The sequence below is a fragment of the Rhinopithecus bieti genome, unplaced genomic scaffold (assembly GCF_001698545.2).
Source record: "Rhinopithecus bieti isolate Rb0 unplaced genomic scaffold, ASM169854v2 scaffold_43, whole genome shotgun sequence".
Taxonomy (NCBI): domain Eukaryota; kingdom Metazoa; phylum Chordata; class Mammalia; order Primates; family Cercopithecidae; genus Rhinopithecus; species Rhinopithecus bieti.
The window spans coordinates 553,251-572,129 of NW_016803060.1; the positions used below are offsets into that span (position 1 = coordinate 553,251).

General features: G+C 46.7%; 1 protein-coding gene across 1 annotated transcript in view; it reads right to left on the reverse strand.

The window, feature by feature from the left end:
* Window positions 1-18,879, reverse strand: part of DOCK3 (dedicator of cytokinesis 3) — a 404,390-nt gene that overhangs the window by 18,109 nt on the left and 367,402 nt on the right. The window contains exons 35-45 of the mRNA XM_017890007.1: window positions 16,454-16,540; window positions 15,000-15,104; window positions 10,092-10,233; window positions 8,865-9,031; window positions 8,630-8,716; window positions 7,982-8,161; window positions 6,946-7,029; window positions 6,708-6,824; window positions 4,163-4,284; window positions 2,797-2,935; window positions 2,123-2,270 (exon numbers count right to left, since the gene is read on the reverse strand). Coding sequence (XP_017745496.1) covers window positions 2,123-2,270; window positions 2,797-2,935; window positions 4,163-4,284; window positions 6,708-6,824; window positions 6,946-7,029; window positions 7,982-8,161; window positions 8,630-8,716; window positions 8,865-9,031; window positions 10,092-10,233; window positions 15,000-15,104; window positions 16,454-16,540 — 1,378 coding nt within the window. The remainder of the gene's footprint in view (window positions 1-2,122; window positions 2,271-2,796; window positions 2,936-4,162; window positions 4,285-6,707; window positions 6,825-6,945; window positions 7,030-7,981; window positions 8,162-8,629; window positions 8,717-8,864; window positions 9,032-10,091; window positions 10,234-14,999; window positions 15,105-16,453; window positions 16,541-18,879) is intronic.

Here is an 18,879-nt window from a genome sequence, read left to right on the forward strand (position 1 = left end):
CACATCTACAACCATCTGATCTTTGACAAACCTGACAAAAACAAGAAATGGGGAAAGGATTCCCTATTTAATAAATGGTGCTGGGAAAACTGGCTAGCCATATGTAGAAAGCTGAAACGGGATCCCTTCCTTATACCTTATATAAAAATTAATTCAAGATGGATTAAAGACTTAAATGTTAGACCTAAAACCATAAAATCCCTATAAGAAAACCCAGGTAATACCATTCAGGACATAGGCATGGGCAAGGACTTCATGACTAGAACACCAAAAGCAACGGCAACAAAAGCCAAAATTGACAAATGGGATCTAATTCAACTAAAGAGCTTCTGCACAGCAAAAGAAACTACCATCAGAGTGAACAGGCAACCTACAGAATGGGAGGAAATTGTTACAATCTACCCATCTAACAAAGGGCTAGTATCCAGAATCTACAAAGAACTTAAACAAATTTACAAGAAAAAATCAAACAACCCCATCAAAAAGTGGGCAAAGGATATGAACAGATACTTCTCAAAACAAGACATTTATGAAGCCAACAGACACATGAAAAAATGCTCATCATCACTGGTCATCAGAGAAATGCAAATGAAAACCATAATGAGATACCATCTCAAACCAGTTAGAATGGCGATCATTAAAAAGTCAGGAAACAACAGGTGCTGGAGAGGATGTGGAGAAATAGAACACTTTTACACTGTTGGTGGGACTGTAAACTAGTTCAACCATTGTGGAAGACAGTGTGGCAATTCCTCAAGGATCTAGAACTAGAAATACCATTTGACCCAGCCATCCCATTACCAGGTATATACCCAAAGGATTATAAATCATGCTGCTATAAGGACACATGCACACATGTTTATGGCGGCACTATTCACAATAGCAAAGACTTGGAACCAACCCAAATGTCCATCAATGATAGAGTGGATTAAGAAAATGTGGCACATATGCACCATGGAATACTATGCAGCCATAAAACGATGAGTTCATGTCCTTTGTAGGGATATGGATAAAGCTGGAAACCATCATTCTGAGCAAACTATCGCAAGGACAGAAAACCAAACACCGCATGTTCTCACTCATAGGTGGGAACTGAACAATGAGAACACTTGGACACAGGGTGGGGAACATCAGCACTGGGGCCTATTGTGGGGTGGCAGGAGGGGGAAGGGATAGCATTAGAATATATACCTAATGTAAATGATGATTTAATGGGCGCAGAACACCACCATGGCACACGTATACATATGTAACAAACCTGCATGTGTGCACATGTACCACAGAACTTAAAGTACAATAATAAAAATAAATAAATAAATAAATTTGTGCTATTTTTCTTTGGTTTTATAATAATGAGAAGAACAAAGAGACTCCCTCCTTCTGAAGCCTGGAAGCAAGAGCAAGTGACTGGCTGGCAAGTTCAGACCACTGTCACTACCCTGCAAGCCAACCCTGGAAAGCATTAGATCCTATTTACCACAGCTAATTTCCATTCCACAGCAAATGTTTCTGTCTACAAGGACAGAATCAACTTTCACTTGGGAACTAGGATTAGAATGTGAAAAAGATGCTGGCTCTCAAAGAACAATATTTATTCAACTGAACTAGAAAACAAGTAATAATTGGCAAAGTAAATAGGTTTTACAGAGCCATCTTTTCTGAGAAAGCCTTTCCCAACTGAAGAAAACTTTTGGTTGCTGTTACTGTTTTAGAATAACATTTTCCAGGGTTAATTTTAGTCTCCTGATTTACTTTCCATACTTTGTCATCATGCCTGATTCCTCAAGACAAAATACTAACTTTTGCCTTGACTTTGATCTTTGTTCTAGCAAAAATTTCAATGGGAAAGAAGTGAGCTTTCTTCTAAGCTGTGTGTCCTTTCACTGAGGTAGAAATGCAATGGCTGCACAGCAGCAGCCACTGCTCAGAGTGGAGTCTAAAGCCAGCCAGAGAAGAGGCCTGGAGGCAGGAACTCTCGAGTCCTTAGTGGTAAAAGCACAAATGAGTATTCTCTAAGTCACAGGGCTGCTCTCAAAGACACAGTCACAGATAACGGGAAGCCGAGTGGGGTTCACGAAGACCTCTCTTCTCCATTCTGCAAGTAGCACCCTGCCATCCTTACCTCGGGCACTGGAAGGGGCAGAGGTAATCATCTGGGATGGTGCTGAGTGAGTGGAACTCAGGCTGGAGGAAGAAGGGCTTGCCTGGGACGAGGACAGAACAGAGACGTTGGTGACCGAGCCCTGGTACCTGGGGTTGGGATACGCAAGCTGCAAAGGGAGAAAAATCAGCAGGATAGAGGTCTGAATGGCCAGGACTTTAGGGCTGGCACAGAGTTGGCTTTTTCATGCCCTGAGGTGCTCTGCCCCAGTGCTTTATGCTATACCCTGAGCCCTGATGGAGGCCAGGCTAATGGTTGGGCACTAGGGGCCACCCATACCACCCATATGGAACAAAGTTGTTGGGCTGGCCATACTACGGTGACCACAGAGGAAGCAGGACTAAGCCAACAGGAATGCCAGGCAAGGGGGCACTCTGGCAGAGGATCTTTCCCATGGGATCTCTTGAAGCAACCAGGGCTGAAGCTGGATTTTCTTCTTGGGAAATAAGGCCTGGGAACCGATACTTAGGATGGTGTGTGGAGGAAAGGCAGCTTTCTAGCTCTGATGAGGGGTGTTCTGAATTTGGAGCTAGAGAATTAGGCAGGGTTGCCAGCCCTCAGATCAGACATTGCAACAGCAAGGTGAGTCCTGTAGGCATGGTGACCTGGCCCACTCTCCCTGGATAGCTCTGTACCTGCATGTGGTGGTACAGGTCCTCGGGAGCATCGCCCATGGAGCCGTCGCCCAGCATCACCATGTTTCCTGCTTCACTAGACGCATGTGAGGAGAGAGAGGATGATGAATGGCGGCCTGTGCCCATCAAGTTCATGGGGCTGTGAGTAAGAGTGGGAAATAGGGAGGAATCAGGCCGATGGCAGGTGGCAGGGGGACAACAGAGCAGAATGTGTGGAACAGTCATCCCTGGTTTCAGCTACCACCGGTTTGGAGGGTTCCATAGCCAATGCTCATACCCATCTGAGGCCTGGAGCAGTCCTGAGCTGTACCCTGCTACTCAGGAGCCCTTGGTCTGGGAGAGACAATGGTGTGGTACACTGGACAAGCCTCTACCTACAGCTACATGGCTTATGGCCACTCAGTTTAACGACATTAGCAGTTTCTCAGGAGGAATAAAGAGATATGCCAAATCAGGTCAAAGATCTCAGGTCCCCCTTTCTATGGGGTATTAGTCTGGGTCAGTGCCCACCTCTCCACCCCCAACACCATGATGGGATCTGCTCCTTGGTCAGAGGCTTCTTCCTAGTGTGGGAAGCTACCAAAATAGCTGGCTGTGAACTATCTGCGGTCCTCTGTCCACATCTGTGGCCAAAAGGCTTGTCAATAGCTCTCCTCTAGCAATACCAGGAAAGCCTCTCATTCATTTGTTCCTTATTTACTAAGTGCCCATTCTGTGCTGAGTTGCCACTCACACTGGAAAACAAGCCTAAGTGAGGGGCTCCTCTCACTGGTCTCCTCCTCCAACCTGGCCTTCCTGGCTTAGAGACTTTCAGTATTCTCAGTTGAGCCCAGGCAAACCAGTCTTTGATGTTCACATCACTATGCTGTTTCTTCCTTAAAACTGACTTGGTGATCCTCATTCTCCTTGGGATCAAGTCCAAAGGCCTGCATGAACAAGGCTCATTCAGAGTTGGTCCTATCCCCTTTTCCATGCCCTGGAATCCTGCACTCCAGCCACTTGGCTCTACTCAGAGTACTGACCAGGCTGGCTTGTTCATAACTTGAGGCTTCTGCATGTGTCAGTCAATTTGCCTAGATCTTGCCCTATCACCCTCCTAACCCCTAGCAAACATCTATTTATCCTTCAAGACTTACCCCAAATGCCCCCTCCTCCATGCTGCCACAATATCATGTATACACTTCTCTTAACCAGGATAGTGACTGACTGAATGCAGGGTGTGGGTCCTACGGCAGGAGCCACATAAGTGTTTGCTGTGTGCATGGGTAAGAGGGAACATGAGTATACACAAGGACTCTTTTGTCTGACCCTTGACAATTTAGACTCACCTCTCCAGAGGGAACCCTCCCCAGCCCTAAGGCCATACCTGTGCCGATGGGTCATCTTGATGCTCTCCGGACTCATGGGGCTATGGGATGCCAGAACATTTCCCCGTGGGGTGCTGGTGCCTGAACATGCAGGACTTAGCTTATCCAAACCTGGAAACTCCTGTTGAGAAATGAATGCCCCTTCATAGAGAGTAAAGAATAAATAAGTAACTAAGGGATGTGAGGGAAGAACTGACTGGTGATCAAAAATCTAAAAGAAACAAAAAAGAGTCATATGGTTGGCTGAACCTGAACTGATTCCTTTGGGCAATGCCCCCTTTATGACTAAAACACCCTCCTAACTGCATGGGAACCTAGACCAAAGGCCGTGTGCGAGGCCCCAGGTTGACTCCACACTAAGAGAAGCACCTCTGGAATGAACTGAAGCTGGTCTGAGCTCATAGGAATGTGTTAACAGGTTTTCTCACTATGGAATAAGTAGAACAAGATTTGGGAAAAAGTAGAGGAAGAGCTTATTATTAGTTGTCAATCAGTGGGCACCAATTACATAAGGATTGGTGTCGAGTTTTATTAGACTGCTAAATGGCCTAGCTCTTAGTGACCTGGGTTGTCTGTGACACAGTCTACGGGGAGACAGAACATAAAATCCTGATGTATGTAACTGAAAAATAGCACAGATCTATTTTAGCTTAATTAATTCATATTAAGTATACAGATTTCTGGGCACAGAGTTCTGATCTCAAACCCTACTGGGTGACAGCATGTTTGTTTGCGTCCCTGTGTGCAATCAGAAGAAATAACTTTTCAGGTTTCCTCAAGTCCTTCAAAATCTGTAGTGAACAGGGGCCCTAAGTCCACTGGGGATATTTCTGAGGTTGGTGTGAAGAAGCACTGGGTTTTCCACCCACTTCTTCCAAAGCATACAGAGGGCTAAAATGTATTTTTGTAGCTGGATAAAGGATATGTGTGCACACGGAAGAATGTGATGTATATAGGAAAGTGTTTTGTGCTTTTTGCTGCAACCCACATGGCAGGGAACCTCCCCACTGGCCAGGCTCCAGCCTGCCTGGGTCACCTGCTGTGATGGGGAAGTATGCACACAGCAGAGACCAAACAGGCAGGAGACCCTGGAATGAGAGGTAGTGGAATGAATACCCACCAGACTCAGCAATACTGCCCAAGTTCCTAACTAAACGACACTCCAATTTTAAGGTGGAGATGTAAAAGAGCTTCTCTGCATATTTCACCTTGAAATACCATGGGAGAATCCTAACAGATGGGAGAAATTTCAGGATCTCCAGGCTTTCCTCTGGAAAATGTGCCCTTACCCCTCAAACTACAACAAGCTTCTTTTTCTCTTTTCATGCTATCCACACTTGTCCACACAGGCTGAGACCCGCACTGGGAGCCTGGAGGGACAGAGGTGACTAGAACCTGCAGCATCCAAGAACAAAGCAGGTCCGCCCCAAATGGGTCAGGCCCACTGTGTTTAAGTAGTTCAGTCTCCCTCAGGGCTCCTGTGGCCATGGGTATCCCCAGAGGGGGATGTTTTTTGCTCATGACAACCTTGTGCAGCTCAAACAGCTCTACTTCTTGTCGCCCTGCCACTACCCAGTGGTCCTGGGTGATGAGAAGAGAACTTGGCTTGGGTGCCAGGTAGCAGCAGGTAATTGGGCTCATACCTCTTAAGATCTGAGAGACAGCCTGTTTAGCAGGAAGGGATCTCTAGAAAACATTTGGAGTCAGCCCCACAGTTGAAAATGAGGTTTGGGTATGTGACTAGGGGGCTCTATCCTCAGCCAGTCAGCACTTCCTCTAAGACCCTGCCAAGGAATACTGGTCCTGGAATGTAAGTCCTGTTTGTGTGTTTAAGTCCTTGGGCCAAATGCTACTGTGGAGGCTGAAGAGCTGGGCTAGAGTTAGGGAGACTTTCAGGAGCCTGGTCCAGCCCCAGGACCTGGCTGACCCCTTTAAGAACCGCTAGCATCAAAGTACTGCTCATCCTAGACTATCTCAGATGTGAGCTTGGATCACCAGACATGATAGAGGAAGTTGGGAAGAAGAGAGAGGGAGGGAGAGAGGGAGAAAGGGAGCTGGGGGAAGACTAAAAAGAGGGAAAAGAGAACGATTAGAGGGAGGAGAAAGAATGAAGAAGGGCAGAGAAAGAGAAGAGAAGGAGGAGGGAGATGGGGAGAGAAGGCTGGCTCAGGCCATGCCTACCTCTTTAGGTTCTTGAGATGAAAAACATCTCCAAAAAGATCCCTACACGTGGGCCATATACTTTAGCTCTTTTCCTCCACATATGAAAACCTGTTCACTAGCACAGTGCTCTGAAACATGTTCTCTGCCCTTGAATCTGGCTCCTCCTTTGGGAGTGAGTGAGTGAGAGGATCCTTAGCATCCTTCCCCTGGATATAGCATCCATCCTTGTCCCCTGTCCCTCTGTGGGGAGGACAGCTTCTCTCCCTGACCCGGCCCCCACCCAGGCTCCCTCCCTCCTATTTTCCTTTGGCTTGTGGTATAGGTCTGGAGGAAGTGACACCTGGTTCTACTGCAGCAGGGGCAGGACAGGGATCAACTTACATGGTAGAGACTGGCCCGCAACATCTGGAACTGATCAATTAGCTTCTTATGCAGAGGTCGCATTTCTGGGTGCACAAACTTCTCATGAACTGCTAGCCCAACTCCAAGGACATGAACCTATCAGAGTCACAAACAAGGCCACTCTGTGAACCATGAGCAGCCCCTGAGAACTGAAGCCATCTTGTAGTGCATGGCTTTTCTCACCTGGCTGCTGGTCCCCAAGCTCTCCAAGACATACCTGCTCCTGCATAAGCTCCTTGAGCTGGGTGATCTTCTCAGCATCTCCTGGGTGCTTGTTGATGTAATCTTTATCAAAGAAGGCCTGTGAAAGGAAAGGCCAAGTCAGGAAGACTCTTCCCAGGACTACTACTTATATGGGGCCCAGGAGACTTGAGTTCACTAATGCCACCTAAAACGTAGCCAGGCTGTCTCCTCATAGGTACATATACCAGTCTGGGCTGTTTGAACTTCTGGCAATTAGAGGTGTGTGTGTTTTATTTTATTTTATTATTATTTTTGAGACGGAGTCTTGCTCTGTTGCCCAGGCTGGAGTGCAGTGGTGTGATCTCGGCTCACTGCAAGCTCTGCCTCCTGGGTTCCCGCCATTCTCCTGCCTCAGCCTCCGAGTAGCTGGGACTACAGGTGACCGCCACCATGCCTGGCTAATTTTTTCTTGTATTTTTAGTGGAGACGGGGTTTCACCGTGTTAGCCAGGATGGTCTCAATCTCCTGACCTCGTGATCCGCCCACCTCGGCCTCCCAAAGTTCTGGGATTACAGGCATGAGCCACCGCACCTGGCGAGGTGTGTTTTTTGTCTGAGAAGGATTGAACGTGGCCAAGCCATCTAAGTCTGGATGCTGACCCCAGTCCCTTATGGAGCCTGGATGGCCTAGGTAGGGCAGGCAGGACTGGTGGACTGGGAGTAGGGGCTAGCCTCTTATCCAGCCTACGACTCACTTCTCATGATGGGCTGGGCTCCAAGGCTCCTCTTGGAGGGCACTTAACATCTTCCCGTAATCAGGATTACAGATTACCCATCTCAGAGTTCAGAGAATAAAAATGAAGAAAAGGCCCTACCAGAGAACTATGCCAAAGAAATAGGGAGTGATAGGGAGCTTAGGGCCTCATTCCAGGACCATCCCAAGTTAGTTTAGCCAAGAGAGGGCATGTAGGGAAGGCTACCTAAGGAGACTACAATCTTGAAAAGAGAAGCCTGTGAGCCACCTTCCCAGCCAGGCTGCCTGCATGGGTTTGGTCTGTGGCCACAGCTCACCTCCTGATAGCGTGCAATGCCTCCATTGACAGCTGCATCAATGACACCATTCAGGCACATGCTTAGCAGGTTGATGTTGCCATGCACCTGCTTGTGTTGATACTGGCTGATCAGGGAGCGTAGCTCCTGGTTCTTATTCTCAACCACTTGGATGGCATTCTCCAGAGGGCTCACCTCCACCTAGGGGTATACAGCACACAGAGTCATCCCAGAAATGATGATAACCCCTCATCATATTCTTGAGACCTGGGGTCTAAGATCTGTGGTATTGATTCCCGTTCCTTGTTCCTGTGAACTTGAGACTCCCTGGACCCTTTCCACTTCTGTTTTCTGATTTATAGGCACTTGGAAGTATAGCAAATAGTGAAGAACACTAGTTCTGAAATCAGAACACTCTGCTTTCTTAAATCTCAGATAATAGTTTTCTCATATGTAAAGTGGGAGGTTGAAAATACCTGCTGCTCAGGGGTGTTGTATGGATTAGATGAGAGAAGATACACAAAGATCCTAGCACAGGGTTGACCTGTGGGAGCCTAGGCCAGGCAGGTGGCCGAAGCTCTCTTTTTCTTCAGTCCTTAGAGAAGGGCCCCCAGAGCTGGGGCCGAGGGAGCAGTTGTGAAGCTCAGCTTCATCTGAGACATGTCTCACCAGTTCCCTCCTCTCCACTTCAAACCACCGAGAGATGCCAGGCAAGCTGTGGGTCAGGGTCAGTGTGGTACGTTCAATCCACAGGCTCTGTAGGGAGGGAACAGGCAGGTGTGGGCAGTTAGGCAAGTTTTGCCACACCCTGCCTACCTGAGGGATAAAACAGTGAGTTCCCAAGAAAGTTGAGCTTGCCCCTGGACTTGCTGTGTGTACTGCCCGTTTTCCTAGATTTGTTCACCTTGAATTCATTCTCCTTGTCCTTGGGGCCTTTGTGAAAAGGCCTGTCGTACCGGAACTTCCTCACATTGTTGACGCGATAGAAGCTCTTGACGCGATCTGGTACCCTATCCATCTGCAGAACATCCACATAATCTGGAATGGGCGTCACTGCATAGATCTGCAAGTCTGGGCAGGAAGTGAAGGAGAAATGCAGACTTGCCAGAGATGGACCTGAGAGGTTGACCCCTGTTATCTCCTCAAAGGGGAGAAGTGCACCATAGCACCTGCTCCTTACTGACAGCCCAGTGGTGGAGGCAGTGGCATCTCTAGGGGCAGATTAGACCCAAGCACAGTTAGGTAAATCTGTATCTGCTCTCTCCCTCTCCCTGCTCTAGTAGTTGAGTTTCATGAGCACTCAACCAAGGTGAGATGTCAACAGCCAAGTGTTCTCCGGTGCCCCTTTAAGAAACAAAGGGAAAGAGGGGAATGCAGGCATCCACCCCATGGGAGTGAGAGAAGGCTGCAAGGGTCTGGGCTTCCCCTCTATAGGTAAAGTATATTTACTGAAGAACAACTTTTAAATAAAATACTGTTTGAAATCTTTGTGGAAAAAAGGCAGATAAGAGTCCACTTGCCCTCCCTTCTCTGAAACAAGCTTGCCATAGTCATGGCATCTGTCATGTGGTCCCCAAGGAAGCTGTGTGTGAAAGGTGAGGGGGAGGGCAGTGTTTCCATTCAGACTTCCAAGTGCCACCAAACCAAAGAAACTCCCCATCCTCTCCCGCTCTGCACATCCTTGGGCCCTGCCCCAGTCCACCTGACGAAGACAAGGGACAATAACAGTACACATGGGAGTGGAGCAGGTCACAGCACAGGTGGTATTCCTGTGACAAGAGCCCTGATAGGACCCCAAGTCACCCTGTACAGTGATTGCTCCTGGCTGCCTGGGCAGACTCCTCATAGGGCAGGGTGAGGATTAAGCTGTTGGAAGCAGCCAGTCTGAGGGATAAAGACCTTCCTGAAGCCCCACTGATGACTAGACCACCTACTGCTAAGGGCACGCCAGTGCTTCCTCTTTGAGGCATTAGTGCATTTCTAAGTGTGTGCTAAGCAATGAGGACACACTCAGGTTTAGGGCTATGGGATATCTAACCTGTATGGTTGGCAATGTGGTAGAGGGCAGCTGACTGGGTGGACCTCACCTCCCAGGGCCCCTGCTGTCCTCCCACCCAGTATCAAAAGATACACTGGGCATCGCACTGTAGGATGGCGTCATCAGGATGGTTGGGGTGCTGCATGGCGACAGCCTGCGGGAACTCACTGAGCATCCTCTGCTGGAAGGCCTCCAGCCTCTCGTAGTCATGGCCACGGCATACGTATTCTTTGTTCTGCCACAAACATAAGAGCATACTCTATGTATACCTTGCTTATAGCCCCCAACCTCCACACTGGAGTCAGTAGCTACATACATCACAAACGTATCTTAAGAGCCTTCTCTGTATCAGGCCCTGGGACAGGCACAGGGCATTGCCCTCAGTCCCCAGATAATCAAGGAGGGAGAAGAAAAACAAAGCGAGAAGGCTGGGCGCGGTGGCTCAAGCCTGTAATCCCAGCACTTTGGGAGGCCGAGACGGGCGGATCACGAGGTCAGGAGATCGAGACCATCCTGGCTAACACAGTGAAACCCCGTCTCTACTAAAAAAATACAAAAAACTAGCCGGGCGAAGTGGCGGGCGCCTGTAGTCCCAGCTACTCGGGAGGCTGAGGCAGGAGAATGGCGTAAACCCGGGAGGCGGAGCTTGCAGTGAGCTGAGATCCGGCCACTGCACTCCAGCCTGGGCGACAGAGCGAGACTCTGTCTCAAAAAAAAAAAAAACAACAACAAAAACAAAACAAAACAAACAAACAAAAAAAAGCGAGAATTACCCTGTGGTGTGGCAGCCCCGAGGGAAGGGTACAGGCTGCAAGAAGCTTGGAAGAAGGAGAAAAACCTTACACAGGAAAGAGAGCAAGGTGGGAGATGTGATTTTAGAAAAAGTTATGTTTAAAAAATGTCCTGAAAGGTCCACCTAGGTCAGGCTGGTATGGTATGGCATGAGTGGAGAAGGGCAATCTATGTGGATACCGTGACAACCAGGGCAACAACAATCAAGACAGGAAAAGGTGGAGCTGGAAAGAAGGTGTCTGTGTAGAGAACTGGTAAAAGCAGTTGGGCAGAGGGGCACTGCCAGCCCCTCTTGGCATGTCTTCAAAGGAAGAAAGAGAGAGAGAGGCATCACAGCCATATGCTTCCTGGGACAGGGTTAATCACTGGGCAGGCCTTGGAAGACCCTGATCCTGACTCCAGTGTTAACAAGGAGTGATTGCTATGGGTGCCATCAAATAAATTTAAATGGGGGGGGGTGATCAAGTGTGTGATTCTGAAGGATCACTTTTATTAGTTGGGACAAACAGTCTAATGTTGCCCAGTGCCCAGGAGGCATTCAGTAGCTGTTTATTGCATTAATAACCCTTTGGCAGCAAACTCCTTTGCAAACATGTCAGCAGAACAAATAGACATCATTCTAAGTACAAATTTCTTAAAATTTTACGTTATGTCACATTTAGTTTGGGTTATGTCTCAGTTTTTCTCTTTGTGGACAAGGCACCCCCAACTCTGCTTGCTTTGCTTATATCATAGCTAGTCATGAGTGGGTGGCTGGAGCAAGTTCCCCTGAAACCCACTGGTGACACAGTCTGCCCAACCAACTGCCTAACCAGACCCATTTCAACAAAATGGTATCAGGCACTGCCAGCCCCTCTTGGCATGTCTTCAAAGGAAGAAAGAGAGAGAGAGCCATCACAGGGCCAGCCATATGCTTCCCGGGAGAGGGTTAATCACAGGGCAGGCCTTGGAACACCCTGACCTTCTTGAAATAGGATTTCTGTCTCTCTTTTACTTCCTCTCTCACTATGGGAGAACTTGGCTAAGGCTGGGCCATGTATCTATATTGTTTTTTTGTTTTTTTGAGATGGAGTCTCACTCTCTTGCCCAGGTTGGAGTGCAGTGTTGCAATCTGGGCTCACTGCAATCTCCACCTTCCGGGCTCAAGTCATTCTCCCACCTCAGCCTCTGAAGTAACTGGGATTACAGGCATCTTGTACCACACCTGGCTAATTGTTGTATTTTTAGTAGAGATGGGGTTTCGCCATGTTTGCCAGGCTGGTCTTGAGCTCCTGACCTCAGGTGATCCACCTGCCTCAGCCTTCCAAAGTGCTAGGATTATAGGCATGAGCCACTGCATCTGGCCTGGGCCATGTGTCTGGATGAATCAGAATGGAAGGGCACGCTAGAAGGGAAGTTAAGGTCAGGAGGAACAGGCTGGCCTCTCCAGTGGAACAGACCAGTAGTCAAAGGACAGAGGCATTTCTACATCTTTGGCTTGATAAACAAAACTGACAAAGAAAGTACTTGTGAAGAACTGGCCTTTTCATATCATTCATATGTACAACCCTCACCAACATCTGTTCATGGGTCAAATAATGAGAAATATAAATTCCCTCAAGAAGGGAGGGTTGGATGTTTTCCTGACTCTTTGCAGATTAGTAGATAATCACATTTGTGAGGGGAAGCAGGCAGATGGTCCAGAGAAACCAAGCTGACAGAGCTAAAGTAATAGATGGCCTGTGCATTCAGGGATGGTAGGAGAGTAGCCTAGCCTTCTGGGGAAGGCCCAGCAGGAAGAACACACACAGTGTTGACCTTGAGGCTGACTGTTGGTTTCATGTTCGCCTGGGCAAGAGCCCCAGCACTCCCACAAAAGACAGATCTGGCCGCCACTCCTTTGTACCTGGTTCTCACCATCTGCAAGGCAAAGAGCTACCTCCATTGGGACTTATTATGTCTGCCACAGATGAACTGAGCAGCTGAAATAAGGGAAGGTAGCATGTGGGTTGGCCGAGGAAATTTGTATGCATGAATTATACATGCATTATACCTCCCCTTGAGATTGCATCTTGTGTGGAGATGGGAATGTATTGATGGGTGATATTTCCTAACACCCCTTGTTATTCTTCCTCCATTACCAGGGTCTTTGAAACCACATTTGAACATTTGGACTGTTACTTGTGAGCATGGTTTGGATGGCTTAGATGCAGGTTTTATGCCAGGTCCTACCTGTTAGAAAGCTCCAAGCACCCTGAGACACTAATGTGCCCTGTGACATGCGCATGAAAGGGTGGGAAACAGGTTGGACCATGATGGAGCATTCCTGCTTGGCAGAATAGAAACAGGGGACACCAGGGCCTGATTCTGTAATATCCAAAATAATGATGTTTTACAGTGAAATCTCAATTTTGATGTACAAATTGTGGATCTACACAAGAAGAAGAAAATGACCAGAAAGCATAATTTGCAAAGATAAAATGAGAAAAAGGCAAGTTACAAGACCAGAATCATTAGTTTGTCAAAGGACTTTCTGGAAATGCTTTTGGTTTCTAATTCTTGTACAGCTGCTACTACTTCTTTTGCTGACCTCCACCACTTCCATTGTTCTTATATGATCTATGTTGATGGGGCTAGTAAATATGCCACTTCTGAAATGCCTGGGTTGGATGGTCACTAGAGATGAAGGAGGCCCAGTCCTCTTAAGAAAGTCTCTCTACTCATTGTTGGCTGGGCGCGGTGGCTCACGCCTATAATCCCAGCACTTTGGGAGGCCGAGGCGGGCAGATCACTTGAGGTTAGGAGTTCGAGACCAGCCTGACCAACATGGAGAAACCCCGTCTCTATAAAATACAAAATTAGCTGGATGTGGTGGTGCATGCCTGTAATCCCAGCTACTTGGGAAGGCTGAAGCAGGAGAATCGCTTGAACCTGGGAGGTGGAGGTTGTGGTGAGCTGAGATCGTGCCATTGTACTCCAGCCTGGGCAACAAGAGCGAAACTCTGTCTCAAAAAAAGAAATTCTCTCTACTCATTCCCATTCTGCTACTAGAAACACACTCCTGTGGAACAGGGTTAGAGCCTTCCTGGGGATCACAACTAGGTAAATTAGGCAGTGAGCTTGCTGTTCCTGTCGTATTACCAGTGCCCACACAGATCATTTTTCCTTCTAGCCTAGAATGACTACTGCCCAAGAAAAGTGCAAGTTGACCTGCCTTACTTCTGCAATGTGGTTAGCCTGGACTCTGCCGCTAGCAGACTAGCTTTTTGTAAGGAGCTATTAAGTCCGGTTGACCCTTGATGTGATAACAAGCTTGTTATTGCTCATTGGCTAACCCAATTTCTCCAAGAAGACAGGATCCCAAACATATCAAAGCGAATTTTCCCAGCTACTTTCTGAGACTTGTGGACAGTAAACTTTAAAGATATTGGAACTGGGGGTGATCAGAGATTAGGTCTCAACTGCTCCAGGGCCCACACATCAGGGCAGCTTCATTTAGATCATCTGAGAACACATCTCTATGGGACTCAGCCTACAGTGTATGCTGACTACTCCTGGAGCCTCTGAGTTGTGCTGAATAAATAAGAAAATCACAACTGGTGTCAGTAGATCTATGCTCAGTCATCCTTTCCACTCTTTTTATATTCCAGTTCAGCCTGCCAGGGAATGGTAGAGAGAAAAGGCTGTTGTCATCCTGGGTCAGAGAACTGGCTGCCTAGAAGAGGCTTTCTACAGCCAAACGCAGTGCTTGGCAGCTCCCTCAGGATCCCAGGAACCACATGCTGGCTACAGTGCAGTCAGGAGGAAAAACCATCATCTCAGATGACAAACCTTAAGAGGTCAGTCTACTGTTAAGGTCAGGGCTTTACTGGTGCCCTGTATGGCTGACAAGAGTCACATTGGAGGTTCCAGGCACTGGAGGCAGAAGTTGGAAGGTACCTATGGGATATACTTAGACCCTGGTCACTTCCTGAAGAAACTCCATTGATTTGGTAAGAAAGCCACCCTCACACATTCCTGGTAGCTACAGAATAACAGAGCAGACTAAAACAGAGCCTGAAGTTGGCAGCCAGTCCAGTCAAATAAAACCAAATGCCTGTTGTTAACTGGTCTATCCTCTGTAAAAAAGTATTCAGCAGAAAAGGCAAAAAAGGGAAGAAAAGAATACAGGTGTTAAGTGAATTATGTGTAAAATTATGTAAGTTCTTGTGACCATCTGAATGGACTCACCCGAAGAAAGAAAGGAAACTTCCTGCCATAGAAGCCAACCCGAAAGAACTCAGGCTCCAGGCGTTGCTGCTCCATAATGTTGTCATAGTAGCTGGCCTCCATTTTCTGTGAATGAGAAAGGTCTTCAGGTTGGCTTGACTGCTGCTGGTATCCAAAGCAAGTTCTCCTAGGCCCAACTGGACACTGTCTTCCGGAAAGGGATCATGGCAACTCAATCTAGATAAGAAGTAAGTGATCCTCTAGACATGACCAGCCTCTCTCCAGGGAGTTGCATTACAGAAGAGAAGGCCCTCCATTACCACTGTCTGATGGTGGGATGGGGACAGGCCTGCCCACTGCAGCCCTGTGTAGCTGCTGTGAATGTCCTTCCTAGGGAGTGGACTCAGCCCTATAGATTCCTGTACTTGGGAGTACAGGAGGCACACTTTTAACATGGACTTTTTCTGCCCAGGGATGTCTGGTTTTGACCAATACTCACTATACCAGTTGACCCCTGACTAGGTTGCTTGTAGCTCGCTATCAGCAATTCTCACCATTTTGCATCAGTCCAACTCTTGTTCATCTATTATCTGACTAAAGATGCTAACAACTGTAGTGAGGAAGGCTCAGATGCTAACAGCACTGGTACTCATTCCAAGTTAAGATATTTTGAATTTGAAAAGCTAACTAATATCTATGATGTCTAGCATTCCAAGGTCTGTAACTTTTTTAGTTGTGGCTGACCTGGCTTCACATTCAGAGAAAACTCACTGAAACTTCGATTGGGAATATAGCTCTAATGCATTCAATCAAGCCAGCCTGCCAGAACGGGTTAAGAAGCCACTGCTAGAGGAACATGCCCAAACACCAATCTGGATCAGAGAACAGGAGAGTTAGCCACAAAGATGAGGGTGCAGAAAGGGTGAGTTGAGACTGCTAGCCTCTTTTTCGCTGATGAAATCAGCAGCCATTATGATTGAGAACCCAGCACCAGCAACCAGAAAAAATTTGGTGCAGACCTTCAAAGCCCATCGGGCATTTGATTTAACTTTTTAATATTCTGCATCAAAGAAGGCAGCAAGTCAACATGTTTAAAATTGACCATAAGCAAAGTGGGGAAAGCTCTTATAAAGATTTTGGATGAAGCATCCATAAACAAAACCATTCCAGGAAAAGCTTCTCTGTGAAGCTGAGCTGCCACCTCCTTCTCCTTCTTGAAACCACCATCCTATCCTGCCTATGCCACTTATCCCTTCTCTGAGCACCATGGCTCTTGGGGTCCAGATCATACAATTATTTTTCAGGTGTTATTTTTGGTTTCCTAGTCAGACTGTAAGTGTCCTGAGGGCAGGAGTCTTGGCTTTTGTTTCTCTTGTATTGTCCACAGCACTAAACCAAGGTCTAGGCCCATAGAGAATGCTCATTTAGAAACTGATGCCAGTCAGGGCTGGGGTGGGGGGAGGGGCACAGCTCACCCGAATCCAGCTGAGGCTCTGGTAATCATAGAGGCTCTCGTACTGACACGCCAGCTCCCTGCACAGTGGGATCCCAAACTCCCAGCTCTGTGTCAGAAATAGAAACAAGGCTTCAGCATCTCATCCTCAGAATGGCCAAAGCCCACATTAAACACATCAGAAGACACACAACAAAAGGTCTCCCGCCAGCTCCAACTCGTGTCACAAAGAACATATGCCTCAAAACCAATTTGGGGGTCATGACACAGCCGTGTGGGTTTCTAGCTCAAGCATAGTTTTTAGGTCTCTGCTCAAATGTCTCCACCTCCAAGAGGCCTTCCCTGACTACTTTGTCAAGAATAGGCACTTCCTTGTCCATTTCTGTTCTGTTACTATGAAGTTATCTTAATTTTAAAAAATTACTTACTTTTTTGTTGTATTAGTCTCAATCAGATGATAAACACAAAGAGGGCAGGGACCCTGTTTGTTTTATTCTCAGAGACTAGAACAATGCCAGGGATGTATCAGGTACTCAGTAAAGATTTATTTGATAAGTTAATGAAACACTGATTTTTAGATTAAGATTGTTTAAGCTCCAAAAACAAGTATGGAAATCAGGAAGAAAATGCCTACTCAAGGACTTGGCAGTAGGTCAGGCAATTTCCTTTATGGAACTATTTGACCTTAAATTAGGCTTCAGATGATCCTTGCCTAGTTAGATTCCAGGCTTTCTGTGGTATGGCTCCTGTTATAGCAACATGTCCATGCAACAGCCTGAGGGAAGGCTGCAGTGGCCTTCATTAAGAGGTGATATTATCCATTTCCTCCTTTAAAAAATATATACATCTTTTGGAAGTCAAATTGTCCCTGTTTGCAGATGGCATGATTGTATATTTAGAAAACCCCATCGTCTCAGTCCAAAATCTCCTTAAGCTGATAAGCAACTTCAGCAGTCTCAGGATACAAAATCAATGTGCAAAAATCACAAGCATTCTTATACACCAATAACGGACAAACAGCCAAATCATGAGTGAACTCTCATTCACAATTGCTTCAAAGAGAATAAAATACCTAGGAATCCAGCTTACAAAGGATGTGAAGGACCTCTTCAAGGAGAACTACAAATCACTGCTCAATGAAATAAAAGAGGACATAAACAAATGGAAGAACATTCCACGCTCATGAATAGGAAGAATCAATATCGTGAAAATGGCCATATTGCCCAAGGCAATTTATAGATTCAATGCCATCCCCATCAAGCTACCAATAACTTTCTTCCAGAATTGGAAAAAAACTGCTTTAAAGATCATATGGAACCAAAAAAGAGCCCGCCTTGTCAAGAAAATAAATCCTAAGCAAAAAGAACAAAGCTGGAGGCATCACACTACCTGACTTCAAACTATACTACAAGGCTACAGTAACCAAAACAGCATGGTACTGGTACCAAAACAGAGATATGTACCAATGGAACAGAACAGAGCCCTCAGAAATAATGCCACACATCTACAACCATCTGATCTTTGACAAACCTGACAAAAACAAGAAATGAGGAAAGGATTCCCTATTTAATAAATGGTGCTGGGAAAACTGGCTAGCCATATGTAGAAAGCTGAAACGGGATCCCTTCCTTATACCTTATACAAAAATTAATTCAAGATAGATTAAAGACTTAAATGTTAGACCTAAAACCATAAAAACCCTAAAAGAAAACCTAGGTAGTACCACTCAGGATATAGGCATGGGCAAGGACTTCATGACTAGAACACCAAAAGCAACGGCAACAAAAGCCAACATTGACAAATGGGATCTAATTCAACTAAAGAGCTTCTGCACAGCAAAAGAAACTACCATCAGAGTGAACAGGCAACCTACAGAATGGGAGAAAATTGTTACAATCTACCCATCTAACAAAGGGCTAGTATCCAGAATCTACAAAGAACTTAAACAAATTTACAAGAAAAAAATCAAACAACCCCATCAAAAAGTGGGCAAAGTATATGAACAGATACTTCTCAAAACAAGACATTTATGCAGCCAACAGACATACGAAAAAATCCTCATCATCACTGGCCATCAGAGAAATGCAAATGAAAACCACAATGAGATACCATCTCACACCAGTTAGAATGTCAATCATTAAAAAGTCAGGAAACAAGGCCGGGCGCGGTGGCTCAAGCCTGTAATCCCAGCACTTTGGGAGGCCGAGACGGGCGGATCATGAGGTCAGGAGATCGAGACCATCCTGGCTAACACTGTGAAACCCCGTCTCTACTAAAAATACAAAAAACTAGCCGGGCGAGGTGGCGGGCGCCTGTAGTCCCAGCTACTCAGGAGGCTGAGGCAGGAGCTTGCAGTGAGCTGAGATCTGGCCACTGCACTCCAGCCTGGGCGACAGAGCGAGACTCCATCTCAAAAAAAAAAAAAAAAGTCAGGAAACAACAGGTGCT